The following is a 20,695-nucleotide window of genomic DNA, read 5'->3' as shown; positions in this document are numbered from 1 at the left end:
GACCCTTCCCAAGTGTCTAGGACTGTGTGATGTATCGGCGAATAATGCATGCAGATCCCAGTAAGGTGGCCTTCTGCAGCTGGCAGATGGTAATTTTGTCAGCGCCGATTGTGTTTAAGTGCAGGCCAAGGTCTTTAGGCACTGCACTCAGTGTGCCGATCACCACTAGGACCACCTTGACTGGATTGTGCCAGAGTCTTTGCAGTTTGATGATGATGATGTTGTTGATGTTGTTGTTGATGATGATGATTGTTATTATTTTCTTTAACACAATTTTACTATATGCTGGGACCAGAGGTCTGACAATTCAATGGCATTTGGTTCTATCTGGAAATGTCTCCCTTGTGGATGCAAGTATCTTACTGTATTTCCTGGCAAGAGTAGGATCCATATGAAAAAATTACTTTGATGATAGGGACAAACATTGTAGAGATCATTATTTCAACATTTTTGTCCTGCATTCTGTTTAATCTTAGGGCCCAAGGGGGAACCAGGGCCCCCTGGCCCACCAGGACCCCCAGGACCTCCAGGACCCCCAGGAAAGCGCAAAGCAAAACCTCAAGTGGAAGAGAAGATGTACAGTGCCGAGTGCAAAGGTAAGTATTTCTCAACATTGTAGTATGTGTATATGAGAGTGGTCTTCTCTGTGTTGCTGTAGTGCAGTTCTCACCATTCCTCAACACTGACTATTATATGTAGGACTGATGGGAGGTGGAGTCTAGCAACATCTAGAGAGCTGGCTACTAGAGGTGTGCAATTTTTTCATTAGTAATTGTAAATTATATCAAATTTGTTAAATTTTTACTTTACTGGAAGAGTTTGGTGGGCATGGACCTTGAGTTTTGGAGTTGTAGTTCACCTACATCCAGAGAGCACTGTGGACTCACTGTGGATTGAATGATGGATCTGGACCAAACTTGGCACTAATACTCAATTTGCCCAAAGTGAACACTGGTGGAGTTTGAAGAAAATAGACCTTGGAATTTGGGAGTTGTAGTTGCAGAGATGTGTAGTTCACCTACAATCAAAGAGCATTCTGAACCCCACCAATGACAGAATTGGACCAAACTTTCCACACAGAAACCCCATAACCAACAGAAAATACTCCGTTTTCTGATGGTCTTTGGCAACCCCTCTGACACTTCCTCACAACCTCCCCCCAGGGGTCCCGACCCCCAGGTTGAGGAACACTGCCTTATGGCGTTGTTGTAAATATTGATACTGTAGGCTGAGCAACTCCAGAAATCCAAAATACTCCAAAAGCCAAAACTATCCACATGTGCAGTTGCTTACCATAGGGCTGCACTACTGGATCTAGAAGGACCAAGAATCACTTCTGGGGGTGGAGTAGGGATATTGTTTTTGAACATGAGTAAATGATACCACGACTATCAAATCCATGGATAACAGGGTCATAGTTTTCACAGTCTTCTCTGCTTTTGTGTAATTCTCTACCTTGGCGGCTGCTAACGTGAGAGCCAAAATCTACCTTCCTGTAATTCTTTCCTGCTCGCCTGCCCTTGGGTCTTTGAAGAGCATTCTCATCCTTGCCCTCTCAGCCTTTTCTTCTTCAGGGTCTTGCAAAGGGTCAATGGCACAAAATGAAAGTCTTTCCTTTCATCTCACCTTTCCGTCTCACTCTGGTTTACTCCTTGAATGTGGAATCAAAGCAGTTGTTGGAGCACGGTTGTGGAGATTAGGCCCAGCCATGTAAACATACACAAAGAGATAGGAGTATAGGGAGGAAGGGGAGATAATGTTGACTTATGTCGGAAAGAAGCAAAGATTTGCAGGAGGTGCCAAGGCTGTGCTTAAATGAAAAACTCAATTGGTGGTCTTGAGTTGGAGCATGCCTTGACATATGTAACTCTTTCATCTAGTGCTCCAGTAAAAAAAAAAATCTAAAGATGTTCTTCAGTGTAGCCTTTGATCATGCTTTGGGTGAGTTGAACTGAGATCTTGGGTGATGTGAAAAACTATTCTTCAGAGAACCATGGAGTTGAACTCACTGCCTGCCTAGTTCAGAGTCAACTGATCTTCCAACTTTACTATTAAGAGTCAACACTTACATTGGGTCATGCCCTCTATGGTGGTTGGAATCAAGCTTATGCCCTCTTCTATGTGATGGTCCTACAGGAAACTGGAAAGTTTTGTTGTGTATCTCTTGGGCTTCCTCAAATACTAAGATCAGATCCATGAAGTTGAGTTCCTGGAAAGTGGATTCCACCGGAAATTCAGCAGAATGGTGGTGATAGACTCTTGCAGATGGCCTTCAAGAAGGGACTGAGCAGCTATCCATTGGGGGATGCCCTAGGTTGAGATTTCATGTATAGAGGAAGAAGGTAGACTAGATGGCTTTCCATACCTCTTTGTTTAAGATGGTTGATTTTAATACTGTCTGCCTAGTTCAGAGTCAACTAATTTTTCATCTTTACTGTTAAGAGTCAACACTGAAATTCAAGCTTCTTGCATTGGATCATGTCTTCTATAATGGTAGGGAACAAGCTTATGCCATCTTCTATGTCATGGCCCTACAAGAAACTGGAAAGGTTTGTTGTGTATCTCTTGGGCTTCCTCAAAGACTAAGATTAGATCCATGAAGTTGAATTCCTGGAATGTAGATTCCATCAGAAGTTCAGCAGAATAGTGGTGATAGGCTCTTGCAGATGACCTTCAAGAAGGGACTGAACAGCTATCTATTGGGGGATGCCCTAAGTTGAGATTTCATGTATAGAGGAAAAAGGTAGACTAGATGGCTTTCCATACCTCTATGTTTAAGATGGTTGATTTTAATACTGTCTGCCTAGTTCAGAGTCAACTAATTTTTCATCTTTACTGCTAAGAATCAACACTGAAATTCAAGCTTCTTACATTGGGTCATGCCCTCTATGATGGTAGGGAACAAGCTTATGCCATCTTCTATGTCATGGCCCTACAGGAAACTGGAAAGTTTTGTTGTGTATCTTTTGGGCTTCCTCAAAGACTAAGATTAGATCCATGAATTTGAGTTATTGGAAAGTAGATTCCACCAGAAGTTCAGCAGAATGGTGGTGATAGGCTCTTGCAGGTGGCCTTCAAGAAGCTTACGCCCTCTTCTATGTGATGGTCCTACAGGGAACTGGAAAATTTTGTTGTGTATCTCTTGGGCTTCCTCAAAGACTAAGATTAGATCCATGAATTTGAGTTTCTAGAAAGTAGATTCCATCAGAAGTTCAGCAGAATGGTGGTGATAGGCTCTTGCAGGTGGCCTTCAAGAAGCTTACGCCCTCTTCTATGTGATGGTCCTACAGGGAACTGGAAAATTTTGTTGTGTATCTCCTTGGGTTTCCTCAAAGACTAAGATTAGATCCATGAATTTGAGTTCCTGGAAAGTAGATTCCATTGGAAGTTCAGCACATTGGTGATAGGCTCTCGCAGGTGGCCTTCAAGAAGGGACTGAACAGCTATCCTTTGGGGGATGCCCTAGGTTGAGATTTCGTGTATAGAGGAAGAAGGTAGGCTAGATGGCCTTCCAGACTTCTGTGTTTGAGACTGTTAAGTTTTTGGGCAACACTTCCTGGGATTACAGAACCAGTATTCTTCTTCTGATGAACTGGAATGTGTCTTTCCATAACATAAATTTGAATTAATGAAATAAGGGATACATCTGGAAGCAACTCGATATCATTTTTCCAAGGGCCCCTCCACAATACACCATGAAGATGGCAATTTCTCAGCTGATTTGGTATGGTAGCCTCATTTCACCTTCAGACCATTTTTGATCACATGGGCCATTTCATATCGTAACACATACATTCAACCCTCTGGTCAGTTCTTTTCTTTCATCAGTGGATTGCTTTTCCATCTCTGGTATTGAGTCCAAGCTCATCAAGAAAAGCACACAGTTCTGCCATGCTATTTTGTGAAACATGTCACCTTTCAGTGAAAGACAGACCCCCTTCTCCAGTAATGAGCCTGTGAAGTGGGAACATGGCCCTCTTCCAGTCCTCGGAACAGAACGTGCCTCTTCAAGGATGTTGGAGGAGAACATTGCTCCTGCCCTCTCCTCTTTGTACTATTTTGGGGGCTGCTTGATTAGCTCGCATGCAGAACTGGCGCCCCACTGGTTCCATCCCCTGCTGTGTCTAGCTTCTGTCTTATCTGAGGAGAAGAAAAGGAGATAATTGGGGAAATGGATGCGAGCAGCCGTTTGCAAGGTAAGCCTTGGCTTGTGTGGGAGGCTCAAATGCATGCTGGTATCTACATCCATCTTATTTCTTATCATCCAGTGGAGAGTCCCAAGTTCACTCCCTAGCATCACTATGTAGGACCAGAAAGAGTCCTGCCTTGCACCCTGCCTGGAACAGTGGTTCCCAACCTGTGGTCCATGGACCACCAGTGGACCCCAAGAACAAAAATGTGGTCCGCAGCCTCACCGTTACTACACCGTTGCAACAAGAGTGACTGGTCTTGCAAAACCACCTTGCAGTGCTGAGGCAATGAGGGTGTTGAGAGGGGAGAGACTGACTACCCACAAAAGGCATGACAACAAGTCTCCTGACTGCTGCCTCTCCTTCTTCTCCCTCCTTGAGTGGAGCTGTTCCATGTGGCACCTGGAAGCAGGGGCGCCTTGGTGTCTTTTAGGCCTGTTCTTGGAGTTATTTGGGGAGCTGATTCAGAAAATTGCATTGGATAGACCACATCAGCTCTAGATTTTCTGTGGGTGAGCAGATGGTGACTACTGGGTCAGAATCTAGAGTTGATGTGGTCTACCAATGCAATTTTCTGAATCAGCACCCCAAATAATCAAACTGAATCTAAAGTTGACCAAAAATTGATTCCCAATCCTTTTGGTACTAATGTTGGAGAGTGGTCTGTAGTCAAGTGGCCCCTGGTCAAAGTGGTGATGATCAAGTCGTCCCTGGTGAAGTAGTCCCTAGTAAAATTGGTCCCTGGTCAAGTGGTGCCTGGTAAAATTGATCCCTGGACAAATGATCCCTGGTCAAAGTGGTCCCTGGTCAAGTGGTCCCTGGTCAAAGTTGTCCCTTGTCAAGTAGTTCCTGGTCTAAGTGATCCCTTGTCAAATGATCCATGGTCAAATGGTCCCTGGTCAAGTGTCCCCTGGTCAAAGTGGTCCTTGGTCAAGTGGTCCCCAGTCAGGTGGTTCCTGGCAAAATTGTTGCCCGGTCAAGTGATCCTTGGTCAAAATGTTCCCTGGTCAAATAGTCCCTGGTCAAATGTACCCTGGTTAAGTGGTCCCTAGTGAAATTGGTCCCTGGTCAAGTTATCCATGATCAAAGTGGTCCCTGGTCAAGTGATCACTGGTCAAAGTGGTCCCTGGTCAAGTGGTCCCTGGTCAAAGTGGTCCCTGGTCAAAATACTGTTTTTTCTGATGGTCTTTGGTAACCTCTCTGACACCTCCTCATGACCTCTTTAAGGATCCTGGTCAAGTTATCCATGATCAAACTGGTCCCTGGTCAAGTGATCACTGGTCAAAGTGGTCCCTGGTCAAGTGGTCCCTGGTCAAAGTGGTCCTTGGTCAAGTGGTCCCTGGTCAAAAGTGGTTCCTGGTAAAGTGGTCCCTGGTAAAATTGGTCCCTGGTCAAGTGGTCCCTGGTCAAAATACTGTTTTTTTCTGATGGTCTTTGGTAACCTCTCTGACACCTCCACATGACCCCCTTTAAGGATCCTAACTCCCAGGCTGAGAAATGCTGGTGTAGGGATTTACCCCACAGAGCTGATGAAGGAAGCTGTTTTGGCTGACACCTATCAAACAACACCTATTGCGTTGCTGTGTAAATGAATCTGCTCCTTCACCCTGAAATAGTAAACCTTATCTCAGTGCTGCACATACTTATGATTTTCAGACAGATGGCAATCTCACAGTGCTCTCCAGGCCTTGAGTAAATGCTGGCAGAAAACATCATTGGCCTTAGACTTTTTGTTCCTTTCTGTTAAAAGTTATTCCTAAACACACAGCCTGGTCCTGCCTATACTGGAAATGCCAATGTGGTCCTTGACTGCTCCACACAGAGATAAAATGCCATCTAAGGGTACAATTGGCACTCCCAGAACGTGAACTACAGAAAATGTGTGCATCTGTGTGTGAGGGATTGAGACTAGAAACATTGCCTAAGATTCTAGGATCAACTACTCAGTTAAGTAGATTTATTTATTTACTAGCCGTCCCCTGCCAGGCGTTGCTGTGGCCCAGTCTGTGATCTGGAAAATAAAGTAATGAGACAGTGTTGGTTTCTAATATATGGAATTTCTTTACGCTTGTGGGTAAACACTATTTCTTGTTGTTTCTTTGTCAGTGTTGATGTGGAGAGTGTCTGGTTTGCCTACTCTGGAACACACAACCTAGAATTGTCCTTCTTTAGGGGTCCTTTTCAAATCTATGATACATACATATATATATATATATATATATATATATATATATATATATATATATATAATCTGTGTGAATAATATATATCTATCCATATCTATGGCTGAATGGTTCTTTATCAGGAGGGCTTTGATTACGTTTTCTTGCCCTGGTGAAGGGAGCTGGACTGGATGGCCTTAGTCATGGGGGTTCTGTGTGGGAAGTTTGCCCTGATTCTGTCGTTGGTGGGATTCAGGATGCTCCTTGATTGTAGGTGAACTATAAATCCCAGTAACTACAACTCCCCAATGTCAAGGTCTATTTCCCCCAAACTCCATCTGTGTCCATATTTGGGCATATTGAGGATTCGTGCCAAGTTTGGTCCAGATCTATCATTGTTGGAGTCTACAATGCTCTTTGGATGTAGGTGAACTACAACTCCAAAACTCAAGGTTAATGCCCACCAAAACCTTGTAGTGTTTTCTATCAGGCATGGGAGTCCCGTGTGCCTAGTTTGGTTCAATTCCATCATTGGTGGAGTTCAGAATGCTCTTTGATCTTTCAGTCAGCAAGTTGAATCAGATCAGCAGTTTAACCCACTGCGCCACTGGGGGCTCCCCACTCCCCATATGTATAACACACATAAAATACGACAGTCCTCTAATTTCCAAGTAACATAACTCAAAAAGTGGGTTTTGCCCGATCTTCCTCCTTATGGAAACTTGCTTTGTGTGTGCCCCATGGTGCCAACTCCAGATTGGACCATGGGGTGTGGTGGGGGGAGCTGGAAAGAACGGATCACCAAAAAGCAATGCAGAATTCAGGTATGCAGAGGATATGTCTGCCTATGCAGGAATGAAAAGGACATACAGACTCTGTGTGCCAGAAACTAGGAAGAGTGAAAATATTTTAGACAGTTGTGTGTGTCAGAAATGCTTACAAGGGCAAAGATGATCAAAGTTACATTAAAAAAAAAAGATTGGGTTGTTGTAGGTTTTTCGAGCTACATGGCCATGTTCTAGAAGCATTCTCCCCTGATGTTTTGCCTGCATCTATGGCAAGCATCCTCAGAGGTGATGAGGATGCTTGCCATAGATGCTTGCCATAGATGCAGGCAAAACATCAGGAGAGAATGCTTCTAGAACATGGCCATATAGCCGAAAAACCTACAACAACCCAGTGATTCCAGCCACGAAAGCCTTTGACAATACAAAAATAAGATTGCCTTTCAATTTCTCCTCTTTTTCTCTCTTCTTTCAGGGGAGACATGTGCTATCCCAAACGATGACACTCTGATGGGGAAACCCAAAGAAAGGGCACACCTTTACCAGCACAGAAAGCCAGGTAATCGGTTTTGAGATTGTTCTAGCTGATTGCTTGTGTAGTTCGGGGAATGGCTTGGTTGCGTTGACTTTGTTTCTCCTTGCCAGAGTGCATCATCAAATCCATTGGGAGCCCAAATGAGATTATACAGTTGAAGCAAAGCTATGGAGCGTGGATGATGGATCTTGCCAACAGAAGTGATGAAACAATTTGGATTGCTGAGCATTTTACAGGTAGGTTTTGTAGCCCCATAAACCGCACACAGCTACAAAACAAATTGTCTGATCTTGACCACAATTTGGCAGCTAGACCAGTGGTCCCTAGCCTGTGGTCCATGGACCACCAGTGGTCCGCAAGAACTAAAAGATGGTCTGTGGCCTCACCATTACTACTGCAACTAGAGCAACTTGTCTCACAAAAATCCTCTTATAGTGTCAAGGGTTATGAAATATGGTTTTCTGTGGATGAGCAGATGGCGACTAAAGGATGGCATATGTTCTGTATCAGAAACTAGAGCTGATGTGGTCTGTCCAATGCAATTTTCTGAATCAGCACCCCCAAATAACCAAACCAAATCTAAAGTTGACCAAAAACAGATTCGTAACCCTTTGGCACTAATGTTGGAGAGTGGTCCCTGGTCAAAGTGGTCCTTGTTCAAAGTGGTCCCTGGTCAAAGTGGCCCCTGGTCAAAGTGGCCCATGGTCAAAGTGGTCCCTGGTCAAAGTGGTCCCTGGTCAAGTGTCCCCTGGTCAAAGTGGCCCATGGTCAAAGTGGCCCCTGGTCAAAGTGTCCCCTGGTCAAAGTGGTCCCTGGTCAAGTGTCCCCTGGTCAAAGTGGCCCATGGTCAAAGTGGCCCCTGGTCAAAGTGGCCCCTGGTCAAAGTGGTCCCTGGTCAAGTGCCCCTGGTCAAAGTGGTCCATGGGCAAGTGGTCCCTGGTCAAAGTGGCCCATGGTCAAAGTGGTTCCTGGTCAAAGTGGTTTCTGGTGAAAGTGGTCCCTGGTCAAATGGCCCCTAGTGAAAGTGATCCCTGGTCAAAGTGGCCCATGGTCAAAGTGGTTTCTGGTCAAAGTGGTCCCTGGTCAAATGGCCCCTGGTCAAAGTGGTCCCTGGTCAAAGTGGGCACAAGATTGAATTTTCATAGCCAGGTCCTTTCAGAACTCGCAGTGTTCCAACTGCTTTAAGGAAGGTTTAGCTGGATGAGCCAAAAAAGTCTGGACTATTCCAACTATTTCTCTTGCTTTCTGAACAGGCCATATCATAAAAGAATACCAAGACCTGGATGCATTGAGGAACAACAGCTACAACATCACTGAGCTCCCATGGTCGTACTATGGATGCGGCCATGCTGTCTATGACAATGCTCTGTACTATCAACGTGTGGGACGCAACATCATTGTGAAGTAAGTAGAGAAGTCGGAGTGGAGATTGTGGCTAATTTAGCATTGACATATCATCTGTCTGTCTGTCTGTCTGTCTGTCTGTCTGTCTGTCTGTCTATCTATCTATCTATCTATCTATCTATCTATCTATCTATCTATCTCCATTGAATATATAGCAGTGCCTTAAAGGCAAAGGCTTCCCCTTGACATTAAGTCTAGTCAAGTCTGACTCTGAGGGGTGATGTTCATCTCCATTTCTAAGCCGAAGAGCTGGCGTTGTGCATAGACATCTCCAAGGTCATGTGATCGGCATGACTGCATGGAGCATCATTACCTTCCCGATAAATATGGTACCTATTGATCTATTCACATGAACCACTGCTAGGTTCAAGGTTTGCAGAAGCTGGGGCTAACAGCGGGAGCTCACCCCGCTCCCTGGATTTGAACCACCGACCTTTCGGTCAGCAAGTTTAGCAGCTCAGCGGCTTAACCCGCCGCTTCTTATATCAGCTACTTAGTTAAATATATTTAAGTATAGCTAACTAACTTTTGCTGGGCTGAAGGTGTCCCCTTGACATTAAGTCTAGTCAAGTCTGACTCTTAGGGGTGGTGCTCGTCTCCATTTCTAAGCCAAAGAGCAGGCGTTGTCCGTAGACACCTCCAAGGTCATGTGACCAGCATGACTGCAAGGAGTGCCATTACCTTCCCGCTAAAGCGATACCTATTGATCTACTCACATTTGCATGTTTTCAAACTGCTAGGTTCAAGGTTTGCAGAAGCTGGGGCTAACAGCAGGAGCTCACCCCACTCTCCAGATTTGAACCACCGACCTTTCGGTCAGCAAGTTTAGCAGCTCAGCGGTTTAACCCAACCATTGGGTGCTCTTTATATCAGCTACTTAGTTAAATATACTTAAGTATAGTTAATAACAACAACAACGACAACAACAACAACAACAACAACAACAACACTATATATATACTCCGCCCTTCTCACCCCGAAGGAGACTCAGGGCAGATCACAATACACACACACGGCAAATGTTCAGTGCCGTTTGTATAGACAGTACACAGACAGACAGAACAGAAAGAGGTGTGTTGTTTCGAAGCCATGGATGGTTGGGCTCGAGTCCACAGGGGATACTGTCGCTCCATCCTCTATGACGAAGAGCCATCAGGACTTCCTTATTCCAGCATTTTCTGATCTTCTTTTTCTTTATGGCATTGTAAAACACCTTCCCTGCTTTTAGCAGTATCTAATTTCTTTAATTACAGCTAAAGCTGTTTTCGAACTGCTTAGGTCAACAGTGAGCAGGGCTGATGGTCAGCTGCTCACGCCGACCCGGGGCTTCGAACTTGCAACCTTTCGGTTGATAGATCTTAGAGTTGCCAGCTGTGCTAAGTCTCCGGCTGGGCTAATGCCCTCGAACCTGGCAGAAAGGTGGAATGGACTTCCTTCTGCCATTCAGCGGATACCTGGCAAAATAGGTTAAAATAGATGGGATTACGATAGTGGTAACATTGTCAAAATCATGACTAATCATGCAAGATCCATCTGTTTGCTGTACTCTGAGCAAGAGAAATGCAAGCTTACGAAGCCAAAATCCAGAACAATTTGGGAAAGAAAAGGAGGAAAATAATTCTGTTGTTTATTTATTTATAATATTTATACCGCTTTTCTCACCCCGAGGGGGACTCAAAGTGGTTTACACATAAGTAATGGCAAAATTCAATGCCAGTACAAACAATTACAATTATACACTACAATTAGACTTAAATCAAATTAAAAAATACATCCATGAGCAATAAAACAATCATTAAAACAATAAAACAGTCTCGTTCGTCAAATCGCCATCATAGTCATTGTCTTCCTGAAATGCTGCATACGTTTTCTTCTACTGTCCAAAGGTCTGGTCCCAAAACCACGATTTTTTTCTAAAAACCAGGAGGGAGGGAGCAAATCTTACCTCATTTGGGAGTGTGTTCCATAGGCAGGGGGCCACCACCGAGAAGACCCTGTCTCTTGTCCCCGCCAGGCACATCTGTGCTGTTGACAGGAGTGAGAGCAGGGCCTCCCCGGATGATCTTAGATTACGAGGTGGGACATAGGGGCAGATGTGTTCGGAAAAGTAAGCTGGGCCAGAACCGTATAGAGCTTTATAGGTCAAGACCAGCACTTTGAATTGGGCTTGGAGATGGACCAGCAGCCAGTGGAACTGGTATAGCAGGGGGGTGGTATGCTCCCTATATGCCACCCCAGTTAGTAATCTGGCTGCCTCTCGTTGAACTAGCTGAAGTTTCCGAACTGTCTTCAAAGGCAGCCCCATGTAGAGCGCGTTGCAGTAATCCAGTGTTTCTCAACCTTCTGAATGCCGTGACCCCTTAACACAGATCCTTATGGTGTGGTGACCCCCCAAGCATAAAGTTATTTCCATTGCTACTTCATTACAGCAATTTTGTAAATATCTGATATGCAGGATGTATTTTCATTCACTGGGCCAAATTTGACACAAATACCCAATACACCCAAATTTTAATACTAGTAGGGTTGGGGGACGGGGGCGGGAAATGATTTTGTCATTTGGGAGTTGTAGTTGCTGGGATTTATCGTTCACCTACAATCAAAGAGCATTCTGAACTCTACCAATGATGGGATTGAACTAAACATGGCACACAGAACTCCCATGACCAATAGAAAATACTGGAAGGGTTTGGTGGGCATTGACCTTGAGTTTGGGAGTTGTAGTAGTAGTAATTTTATTGATTAGCCCTTAGGCCATATCACAATAAGAAACAGAGCAACAAGGCCTGACAAAACCTGATCACACTCCACGTAGAAAGTTAAAATAAGACACTTATAATAATACAGTAAATACATATGATTGGGAGTTGTAGTTCACCCACAACTAGAGAGCACTGTGGACTCAAACAATGATGGATCTGGACATAACTTGGCACGAATCCTCCATATGCCCAAATGTGAACACTGGTGGAGTTTGGGGGAAGTAGACCTTGACATTTGGGAGTTGTAGTTGCCGGGATTTATAGTTCACCTACAACCAGAGCGCATTCTGAACCCCACCAACGATAGAATTGGACCAAACTTCCCACACAGAACCCCCATGACCAACAGAAAATACTGTTTTCAGATAGTCTTTGGCGACCCCTCTAACACCCCCTTGCGACCCCCTCAGGGGTCCTGACCCCCAGGTTGAGAAACACTGCAGTAATCTATTTGGGATGTAACCAGAGCATGGACCACTGTGGCCAGATCAGACTTCCCAAGGTACGGGTGCAGCTGGTGCACGAGTTTTAACTGTGCAAAAGCTTCCCTGGCCACCGCCGAAACCTGGTGTTCCGGGCTCAGCGATGAGTCCAGGATCACTCCCAAGCTGCGAACCTGTGTCTTCAGGGGGAGTGTATCCCCATCCAACACAAGCTGTAACCCTACGCCCTGTTCAGCCTTTCGACTGACCAGGAGGACCTCTGTCTTGCCCCATTCCGCACACACCCCTTCCTTTTCTCTTCTTTGCTGGCAGAAAAATCTTACTTTTGCTGCTCATTTTCTTAACATGCTGCCGTTCCACAATTCCTTGATTCAAAGCCCAGTTTCCGTGTTGTTAGATTGCATTGTATGGGTGTCGGAGTGGGAGTGGGTGAGATCAGAGCCTTCACTTGCTCGGGGTGGTTCAGTGAAGCCAAATCCGGCCCGACTTCTGTGGCTTCCTTGCTTCCCCACTTCGCTCTTGATCTGTGAGCCAACAATAACATCCGCCTTTAAAAGCAGGTGCAAGGCTCTCCTTGGTCTACTCCGCCAGAAATGGAATGACGGAGGTCCCTGGGGTTAGAACTCATTTCCTTGCAGCCATTCCTAAAGATCCTTGGCAGAAAAGATAATAAGAGTTTAAGAGTTTTTCCTTTTCTGGGTTGTAACACTTATTATTCCCATGCTGGTTGGATGATTCTGGGAGCTGTTGCCTAGACTTCACTTTTTTCCCCCAAGATCTACCTAGATGTCTCTGGTTGTCCTTCTGGTATCCTTCTGGGTATCATAGAATCATAGAATCAAAGAGTTGGAAGAGACCTCATGGGCCATCCAGTCCAACCCCCTGCCAAGCTTGTTTTCTGCTTCCCTGGAGACTAGGACACGGAACAATGGCTTCAAACTACAAGAAAGGAGATTCCACCTGAACATGAGGAAGAACTTCCTGACTGTAAGAGCCATTCAGCAGTGGAACTCTCTGCCCCGGAGGGTGGTGGAGGCTCCTTCTTTGGAAGCTTTCAAACAGAGGCTGGATGGCCATCTGTCAGGGGTGATTTAAATGCAATATTCCTTCTTCTTGACAGGGGGTTGGACTGGATGGCCCATGAGGCCTCTTCCAACTCTTTGATTCTATGATTCTAAGAAGCAGTGGAATCAGGGCTCTCCAGGGGTGCATTTACAGAGTCGAATTAACTCAGGTTGGCACATTCGAACTGGCTTGGTTTGTCATGAATAACTTTTCAATAACTTAGGAGGGATAGCCAATAGTCCAGAGGACAGGAGCAGGATTCAAAGGGATCTTGACAGATTAGAGAGATGGGCCAAAACTAACAAAATGAAGTTCAACAGTGACAAATGCAAGATACTCCACTTTGGCAGAAAAAATGAAATGCAAGGATACAGAATGGGGGACGCCTGGCTCGAGAGCAGTACGTGTGAAAAAGATCTTGGAGTCCTCGTGGACAACAAGTTAAACATGAGCCAACAATGTGATGTGGCGGCAAAAAAAGCCAGTGGGATTTTGGCCTGCATCAATAGGAGCATAGTGTCTAGATCTAAGGAAGTAATGCTACCCCTCTATTCTGCTTTGGTTAGACCACATCTGGAATATTGTGTCCAATTCTGGGCACCACAATTCAAGAGAGATATTGACAAGCTGGAATGTGTCCTGAGGAGGGCGACTAAAATGATCAAGGGTCTGGAGAACAAGCCCTATGAGGAACGGCTTAGGGAACTGGGCATGTTTAGCCTGAAGAAGAGAAGGCTGAGAGGAGATATGATAGCCATGTATAAATATGTGAGAGGAAGCCACAGGGAGGAGGGAGCAAGCTTGTTTTCTGCTTCCTTGGAGACTAGGACGCGGAACAATGGCTTCAAACTACAAGAGAGGAGATTCCATCTGAACATTAGGAAGAACTTCCTGACTGTGAGAGCCGTTCAGCAGTGGAACTCTCTGCCCCGGAGTGTGGTGGAGGCTCCTTCTTTGGAAGCTTTTAAGCAGAGGCTGGATGGCCATCTGTCAGGGGTGATTTGAATGCAATATTCCTGCTTCTTGGCAGGGGGTTGGACTGGATGGCCCATGAGGTCTCTTCCAACTCTTTGATTCTATGATTCTATGATTCTATGAACTTTAAAGCATTGGTTCTTTTTATTGCAATTTCCAGTGTGAGAGGGTCTCCCAAATTTTCTCATTTGGGAATTGAGGTTGCTGGGATTTATAGATAATCTACAATCAAAGAGCATTCCGAACTCCACCAACAGTAGAATTGAACCAAACGTGGCACGCAGGACTCCCCTGACCAAGAGAAAATGCTGGAAGGATTTAGTGGGCATTAGCATTGAGTTCTGAAGCTGTAGTTCACCTACATCCAGAGAGCACCGTGGACTCAAACAATAATGGATCTGGACCAAACTTGGCACACGTACTCAATATGCCCAAATGTGAACACTGGTGGTATTCAGGGAAAATAGACCTTGACATTTGGGAGTTGTAGTTGCTGGGATTTCTAGTTCACCTACAGTCAAAGAGCATTCCAACTCCACCAACAGTAGAATTGAACCAAACGTGGCACACAGGACTCCTATGACCAACAGAAAATACTGGAAGGGTTTGGTGGGCACTGACCTTGAGTTTTGAAGTTGTAGTTCACCTACATCCAGAGAGCACTGTGGTCTCAAACAATAATGGATCTAGACCAAACTTGGCACACATACTCAATATGCCCAAATGTGAACACTGGTGGCATTCGGAGAAAATAGACCTTGACAATTGGGAGTTGTAGTTGCTGGGATTTATAGTTCATCTACAATCAAAGAGCATTCTGAACTCCCCCCCCCCGCCCCCCAACAATAGAATGGGGCCAAACTTCCCACACAGAAATCCCATAACCAATAGAAAATACTGTGCTTTCTAATGGTCTTTGGCGGCCCCGCTGACACCCCCCTTGCAATCCCCTCCTGGGGTCCCAACCACCAGGTTAAGGAACTCTGTGCTAGATGGGAAAAATGAGGTGTTTCCTCTAGCTTACAGAATGGAAGAAGCCAAAGTGAGTTGCCAAACCCAACTCAAGGTGTTAGTAGTAGTCTACAAAGCCCTACTAGTTTGAAACCCAACTTTTCTGAACTTCCAGGTATTTACGAGTGGACATAAGAAGACCCTATGAAATTCACAAGGTCTTTCTTGGCAGCAGAGCACTCGTTAAACTGTGTTCCATGACACACTAATCCCTGAGCTTTTCTCATTAGTATTCATTCAAAAAAAATTCTAGGAATAACGGCAATTTAAACACTCAAACAGGTTAACAGTACTTTGGAGACTAAACATTCAGGCAGTTCTGCGAAGGCAAGGTCGGGTGATGGCTGAATTTCCTTGCTTGGAAACAATGCATGATTTTAGTCCTAGTTTTGATTATTTAACTCCGGCACTGGAAACCATACCAAGATAATCTCACCCCAACACTTGCCCTTAATTATATTACTCTTATGTTTGTTTCTTAGAATATATTTCTATATATTGTATCCTGCATTCATTTTGTAATTGGATGATTGACTAAACCCAAAAGGTGCTCATCAATGGCTCTTTTTTGTTGTTGTTGTTCACTTGTTCACTCATTTCCGACTCTTCGTGACCTCATGGACCAGCCCACGCCAGAGCTCCCTGTCAGCCGTCACCACCCCCAGCTCCTTCAAGGTCAATCCAGTCACTTCAAGGATGCCATCCATCCATCTTGCCCTCGGTCGGCCCCTCTTCCTTTTTCCTTCCATTTCCCCCAGCATCATTGTCTTCTCTAAGCTTTCCTTTCTTCTCATGATGTGACCAAAGTACTTCATCTTGGCCTCTACTATCCTTCCCTCCAATGAGCAGCCAAGCTTTATTTCTTGAAATATTGGATTTGGTTGGATCTTCTGGTGGTCCAAGGCACTCTTAGTTCAGAAGCATCTCTCTTCCTTCGCTCAGCCTTCCTTGTGGTCCAGCTCTCAAATCCAAATATTGGATTTGGTTGGATTTGGATTGGATCTTCTGGTGGTCCAATATTGGATTTGGTTGGATCTTCTGGTGGTCCAATATTGGATTTGGATTGGATCTTCTGGTGGTCCAATATTGGATTTGGTTGGATCTTCTGGTGGTCCAAGGCACTCTCAGTCCAGAAGCATCTCTCTTCCTTCACTCAGCCTTCCTTGTGGTCCAGCTCTCACATCCGTAGCTGACTATGACGAATACCATTGCTTTAACTATGCAGATCTTCGTTGCCAGTATGATGTCTCTACTCTTCTCTTTTCTCAAGATTGGTCTTTGCTCTCCTCTCAAGAAGGAAAGATCTTCTGATTTCCTGGCTGCAGTCTGCGTCTCCAGTAATCTTTTCACCTAGAAATACAAAGTCTGTCACGGCCTCCACGTTTTCTCCCTCTATTTGCCAGTTATCAATCATTCTTGTTGCCATAATCCTGGTTTTTTTATGTTTAGCTGCAACCCAGCTTTTGCACTTTCTTCTTTCACCTTGATTAGAAGACTCTTCAGCTCCTCCTCGCTTCTGGCCATCAAAGTGGTGTCATCTGCATATATATTTTCTCTTCTTTATCCTGGAGAAAAGGGACAGATAGGGTGCCACAGGGTTCTTGCCTGGGCCCAGTGCAATCCAACATTTCTAGAAATGACTTTTATATCCGATTTTGTCCCACATGACCAGCCATCCCCCACAGAGGATTGTTACAGCCTCCAAGTTTTCTCCCTCTATTTGCCAGTTATCAATCACGTTTTCTCCCTCTATTTGCCAGTTATCAATAATTCTTGTTGCCATAATCCTGGTTTTTTTGTTTAGCTGCAACCCAGCTTTTTCACTTTCTTCTTTCACCTTGATTAGAAGACTACTCAGCTCCTCGCTTTTGGCCATCAAAGTGGTGTCATCTGCATATATAATTTCTCTTCATCCTTGAGAAAAGGGACGGATAGGGTGCCACAGGATTCTTGCCTGGGCCCAGTGCAATCCAACATTTCTAGAAATGACGTTTATATCCGATTTTGTCCCACATGACCAACCATCCCCCACAGAGGATTGTTAGATATCTTTTAGAGGACAAGTGCCACAGGGTGACCCTCATCGTGGCAAAATTCCTCGCAGTGGCAACAAGGTTTACAAAATAAACTAACCTTGGATAGGGGTATTACTTGAAACCATGTATACTAATTTTGGACAATGTGATGGGATATTTTTTAATTACTGTTTGCTCACTGATGGGTGTATGGATGTTGTTGCATCAGAAACTAGAGCTCTATGTGATCTATTCAATGCAATTTTCAGCACCCCAAACAGAATCTAAAGTTGACCAAAAACTGATTCGTAACCCTTTTTGTACTAATGTTGGAGAGTGGTTCCTGGTAAAAAAAAAAAAAGGTTGGGAACCACTGTTCTAGGTTGAAGGACTTAATAGGACCACTCTCTTCTGCTTTGGATACATCTTGCTTAAAATACTGTGTCCAGTTCCATAATTCAAGAATGATATGGACAAGCTGGAACATGTTCGGAGTAATGTGACTAAAATACTGAAGAGTGGTTTGGAGAGTAGCAATTGGCCCCTGGTTCCCTTACAGTTGCCCATCCCTACTAAATGATCTTGAATATGCTATGACTCTTTGAAAACCACGGTCTTTCATTCATTTCAGCGTTAAGAGAATGAATAATAATAATAATAATAATCATATAAATATATATGCCTGAATTCTACAGTTTTTAACTTTTAAAAAAATCTATTGCAGATATGACTTGGCAACAGGTTTGGCCAAAACTCTCTCCATCGAGAACGCCTGGTACTATGAGCGCATGTACCTTTTTAACACGTCCAAGTCCTACTTCAGCATCGCTGCCGATGAAAACGGGCTCTGGGTGATGTATCTATCAAGGCCTGACGAGCATATTGTGGTTGCGCACGTCGACCCAGAAGCATTTTCAGTGCTGCGGCACATCAATACAACTTACCCACAGTCCAAAGCGGGGAGCGCCTTTGTTGCCTGCGGAGTGTTGTACATCACCGACAAGAACCAGATCCACGTGGCATTTGCTTTTGACCTCTTGCGAGAGAAGCAGCTGGACACAAGCTTTGAGCTGAAACTGTCCCTCTCCGATGCGGGTTTTCCACTCAAAGTATCCGCTCTCAAGAAGAACGACACGACGTTTGTGCCTGTACTAGCCATGCTCTCCTACAATCAGGTCGATAAGCAACTCTACACCTGGGAGCATGGCTTCCTAATGCAGTACCCCATCCATTTTATCCGCTGAACTCATTTCGAGATGAAATTTTATATATTAAGATGATTATTTTTGGCCTTCATAAAAACAGCAGGGTTTTTTTTGTTGTTGTTGACATCAATCATTGTTTGCTTTCTCCTGTATTTGATTAAAAACCCTCTCATTCTGAAAGTCTGCTTTGTGAATTTGGGTAACTCCTTCAATAGCCATGTGCATTCGGGCCAAAAGGCATGCATTTTTCAGGTCCATTTTCGTCTGACTCTTCAGTTTTTACTGGAAAGTTACCCAAAAAGTAACAAATCTACTGATTTTTTAGAATTATTTTAAGTTTTAACCATAACATTTGGGAATTGTAGTCACTGGTTGTTTTCATTTTCAGCCAATCAGAGCATGGACACAACCAGTGATTACAATTCCCAAATGTTATGGTTAAATCCAGCTGCCTACCCTGGATGGCAAGACACTACGTCCGTCATCTTCTGTAAAAAGTCTTGGTGTCTTATTGGACCCAATGCTCACAATGGAGGCCCAGGTCTCTGCTGTGAGCAGATCTGCGTTTTTCCACCTACGTCAGGCTAGGCGACTGGCTCCCTTCCTATCTAGGAACGACCTGGTTACGGTGATCCAGGCGATGGTCATCTCGAGGCTTGACTACTGTAACGCCCTCTATATTGGCCTTCCTTTGTCAGTGATCCGGAAACTGAAGCTGGTGTAAAATGCGGTGGCTCATCTTCTCGCCGGGGGCCCCGCGAGGTGTCGTATCACCCCAATTCTCCAACAGTTGCACTGGCTACCAATTGAGTACTGGATCACTTTCAAGGTGCTGGTACTAACCTTTAAGGCCTTATATGGTCTGGGGCCGGCGTACCTGAGGGCCCGCTTATCCCCCTACCAACCCCAGAGATTACTTCAGTCCGAAGACCAAAATTTGCTTGAAGTCCCCAACATCCGGACTTATCATTTGTCCTCGACTAGGCAGAGCCTTCTCGATTGTGGCCCCTTATTTATGGAATGCCTTGCCAGTTGAAACCCGAATCATTCGAGACCTACTTGCTTTTCGGAAAGCCTGTAAAACAGTGTTTCTCAACCTTCCTAATGCTGCGACCCCTTAATACAGTTCCTCATGTTGTGGTTGGGGGTAACCATAAAATTATTTTTTGTTGCTACTTCACAACTGTGTTTTTGCTACTGTTATGAATCATAATGTAAATATCTGACATGCAGGATGCATTTTCATTCACTGGACCAAATTTGGCACAAATACTCAATACAACCAGATTTGAATACTGGTGGGGTTCAGGCAAATTGATTTTGGGAGTTGTAGTTGCTGGGATTCATAGTCCACCCACAATCAGAGCATTCTGAACTCTATCAACGATGAAATGGAACCAAACTTGGCATACACAACTCCCATGACTAATAGAAAATATTGGAAGGGTTTGGTGAGCATTGACCTTGAGTTTTGGAGTTGTAGTTCACCTACATTCAGAGAGCACTGTGGACTCAAACAATGATGGATCTGGACCAAACTTGGCACGGATACTCAATATGCCCAAGTGTGAACACTGGTGGAGTTTGGGGGAAAATAGACCTTGACATGTTGGAGTTGGAGTTGCTGGGATTTATAGTTCACCTACAATCAAAGAGCATTCTGAACCCCACCAACGATAGAACTGGGCCAAACTTCCCACACAGAACCCCCATGACCAACAGAAAATATTGTGTTTCTAATGGTCTTTGGTGACCCCTCTGATACACCTTCGTGACCCCCACAGGGGTCCCGACCCCAGGTTGAGAAAGCCTGCCTTTCTCTTCCGACAAGCTTTTGATGGGTGAATAACTCGGGACTATGTCTGTTCTCGTTTTTATTGTATTTTAAAGTTAATTGTATTGTTTTAATCTACTGCTGTAAACCACTCCAAGCCAAATTGGGAGTAGCGGTATACAAGTCAAATAAATAAATAAATAGAAAATAATTCTAAAAAAATCAGTAGATTTGTTACCTTTTGGGTAACTTTCCAATCTCTCTGTGTGTCTCTTTTTACGGGCTTAGAGACACACAGAGAGAAAAACTTCAACTCCCATCATGATCCCAGAGGAATTTTCAATGGCCACCCTATGCTAGTGCTACTGG

General features: G+C 44.5%; 1 protein-coding gene across 1 annotated transcript in view; it reads left to right on the top strand.

The window, feature by feature from the left end:
• GLDN (gliomedin) overlaps positions 1-18,732 on the top strand; it is a 47,047-nt gene extending 28,315 nt beyond the window's left edge. Inside the window, exons 6-10 of the mRNA XM_060755280.2 lie at positions 477-596; positions 7,613-7,696; positions 7,783-7,908; positions 8,926-9,076; positions 18,072-18,732. Coding sequence (XP_060611263.2) covers positions 477-596; positions 7,613-7,696; positions 7,783-7,908; positions 8,926-9,076; positions 18,072-18,591 — 1,001 coding nt within the window. The 3' untranslated portion in view covers positions 18,592-18,732. The remainder of the gene's footprint in view (positions 1-476; positions 597-7,612; positions 7,697-7,782; positions 7,909-8,925; positions 9,077-18,071) is intronic.
• Positions 18,733-20,695: the final 1,963 nt, after the last annotated feature.

This window comes from Anolis sagrei, chromosome 9 (assembly GCF_037176765.1).
Source record: "Anolis sagrei isolate rAnoSag1 chromosome 9, rAnoSag1.mat, whole genome shotgun sequence".
Classification (NCBI taxonomy): Eukaryota; Metazoa; Chordata; class Lepidosauria; order Squamata; family Dactyloidae; genus Anolis; species Anolis sagrei.
This window is presented reverse-complemented; position numbering and strand designations above follow the sequence as displayed.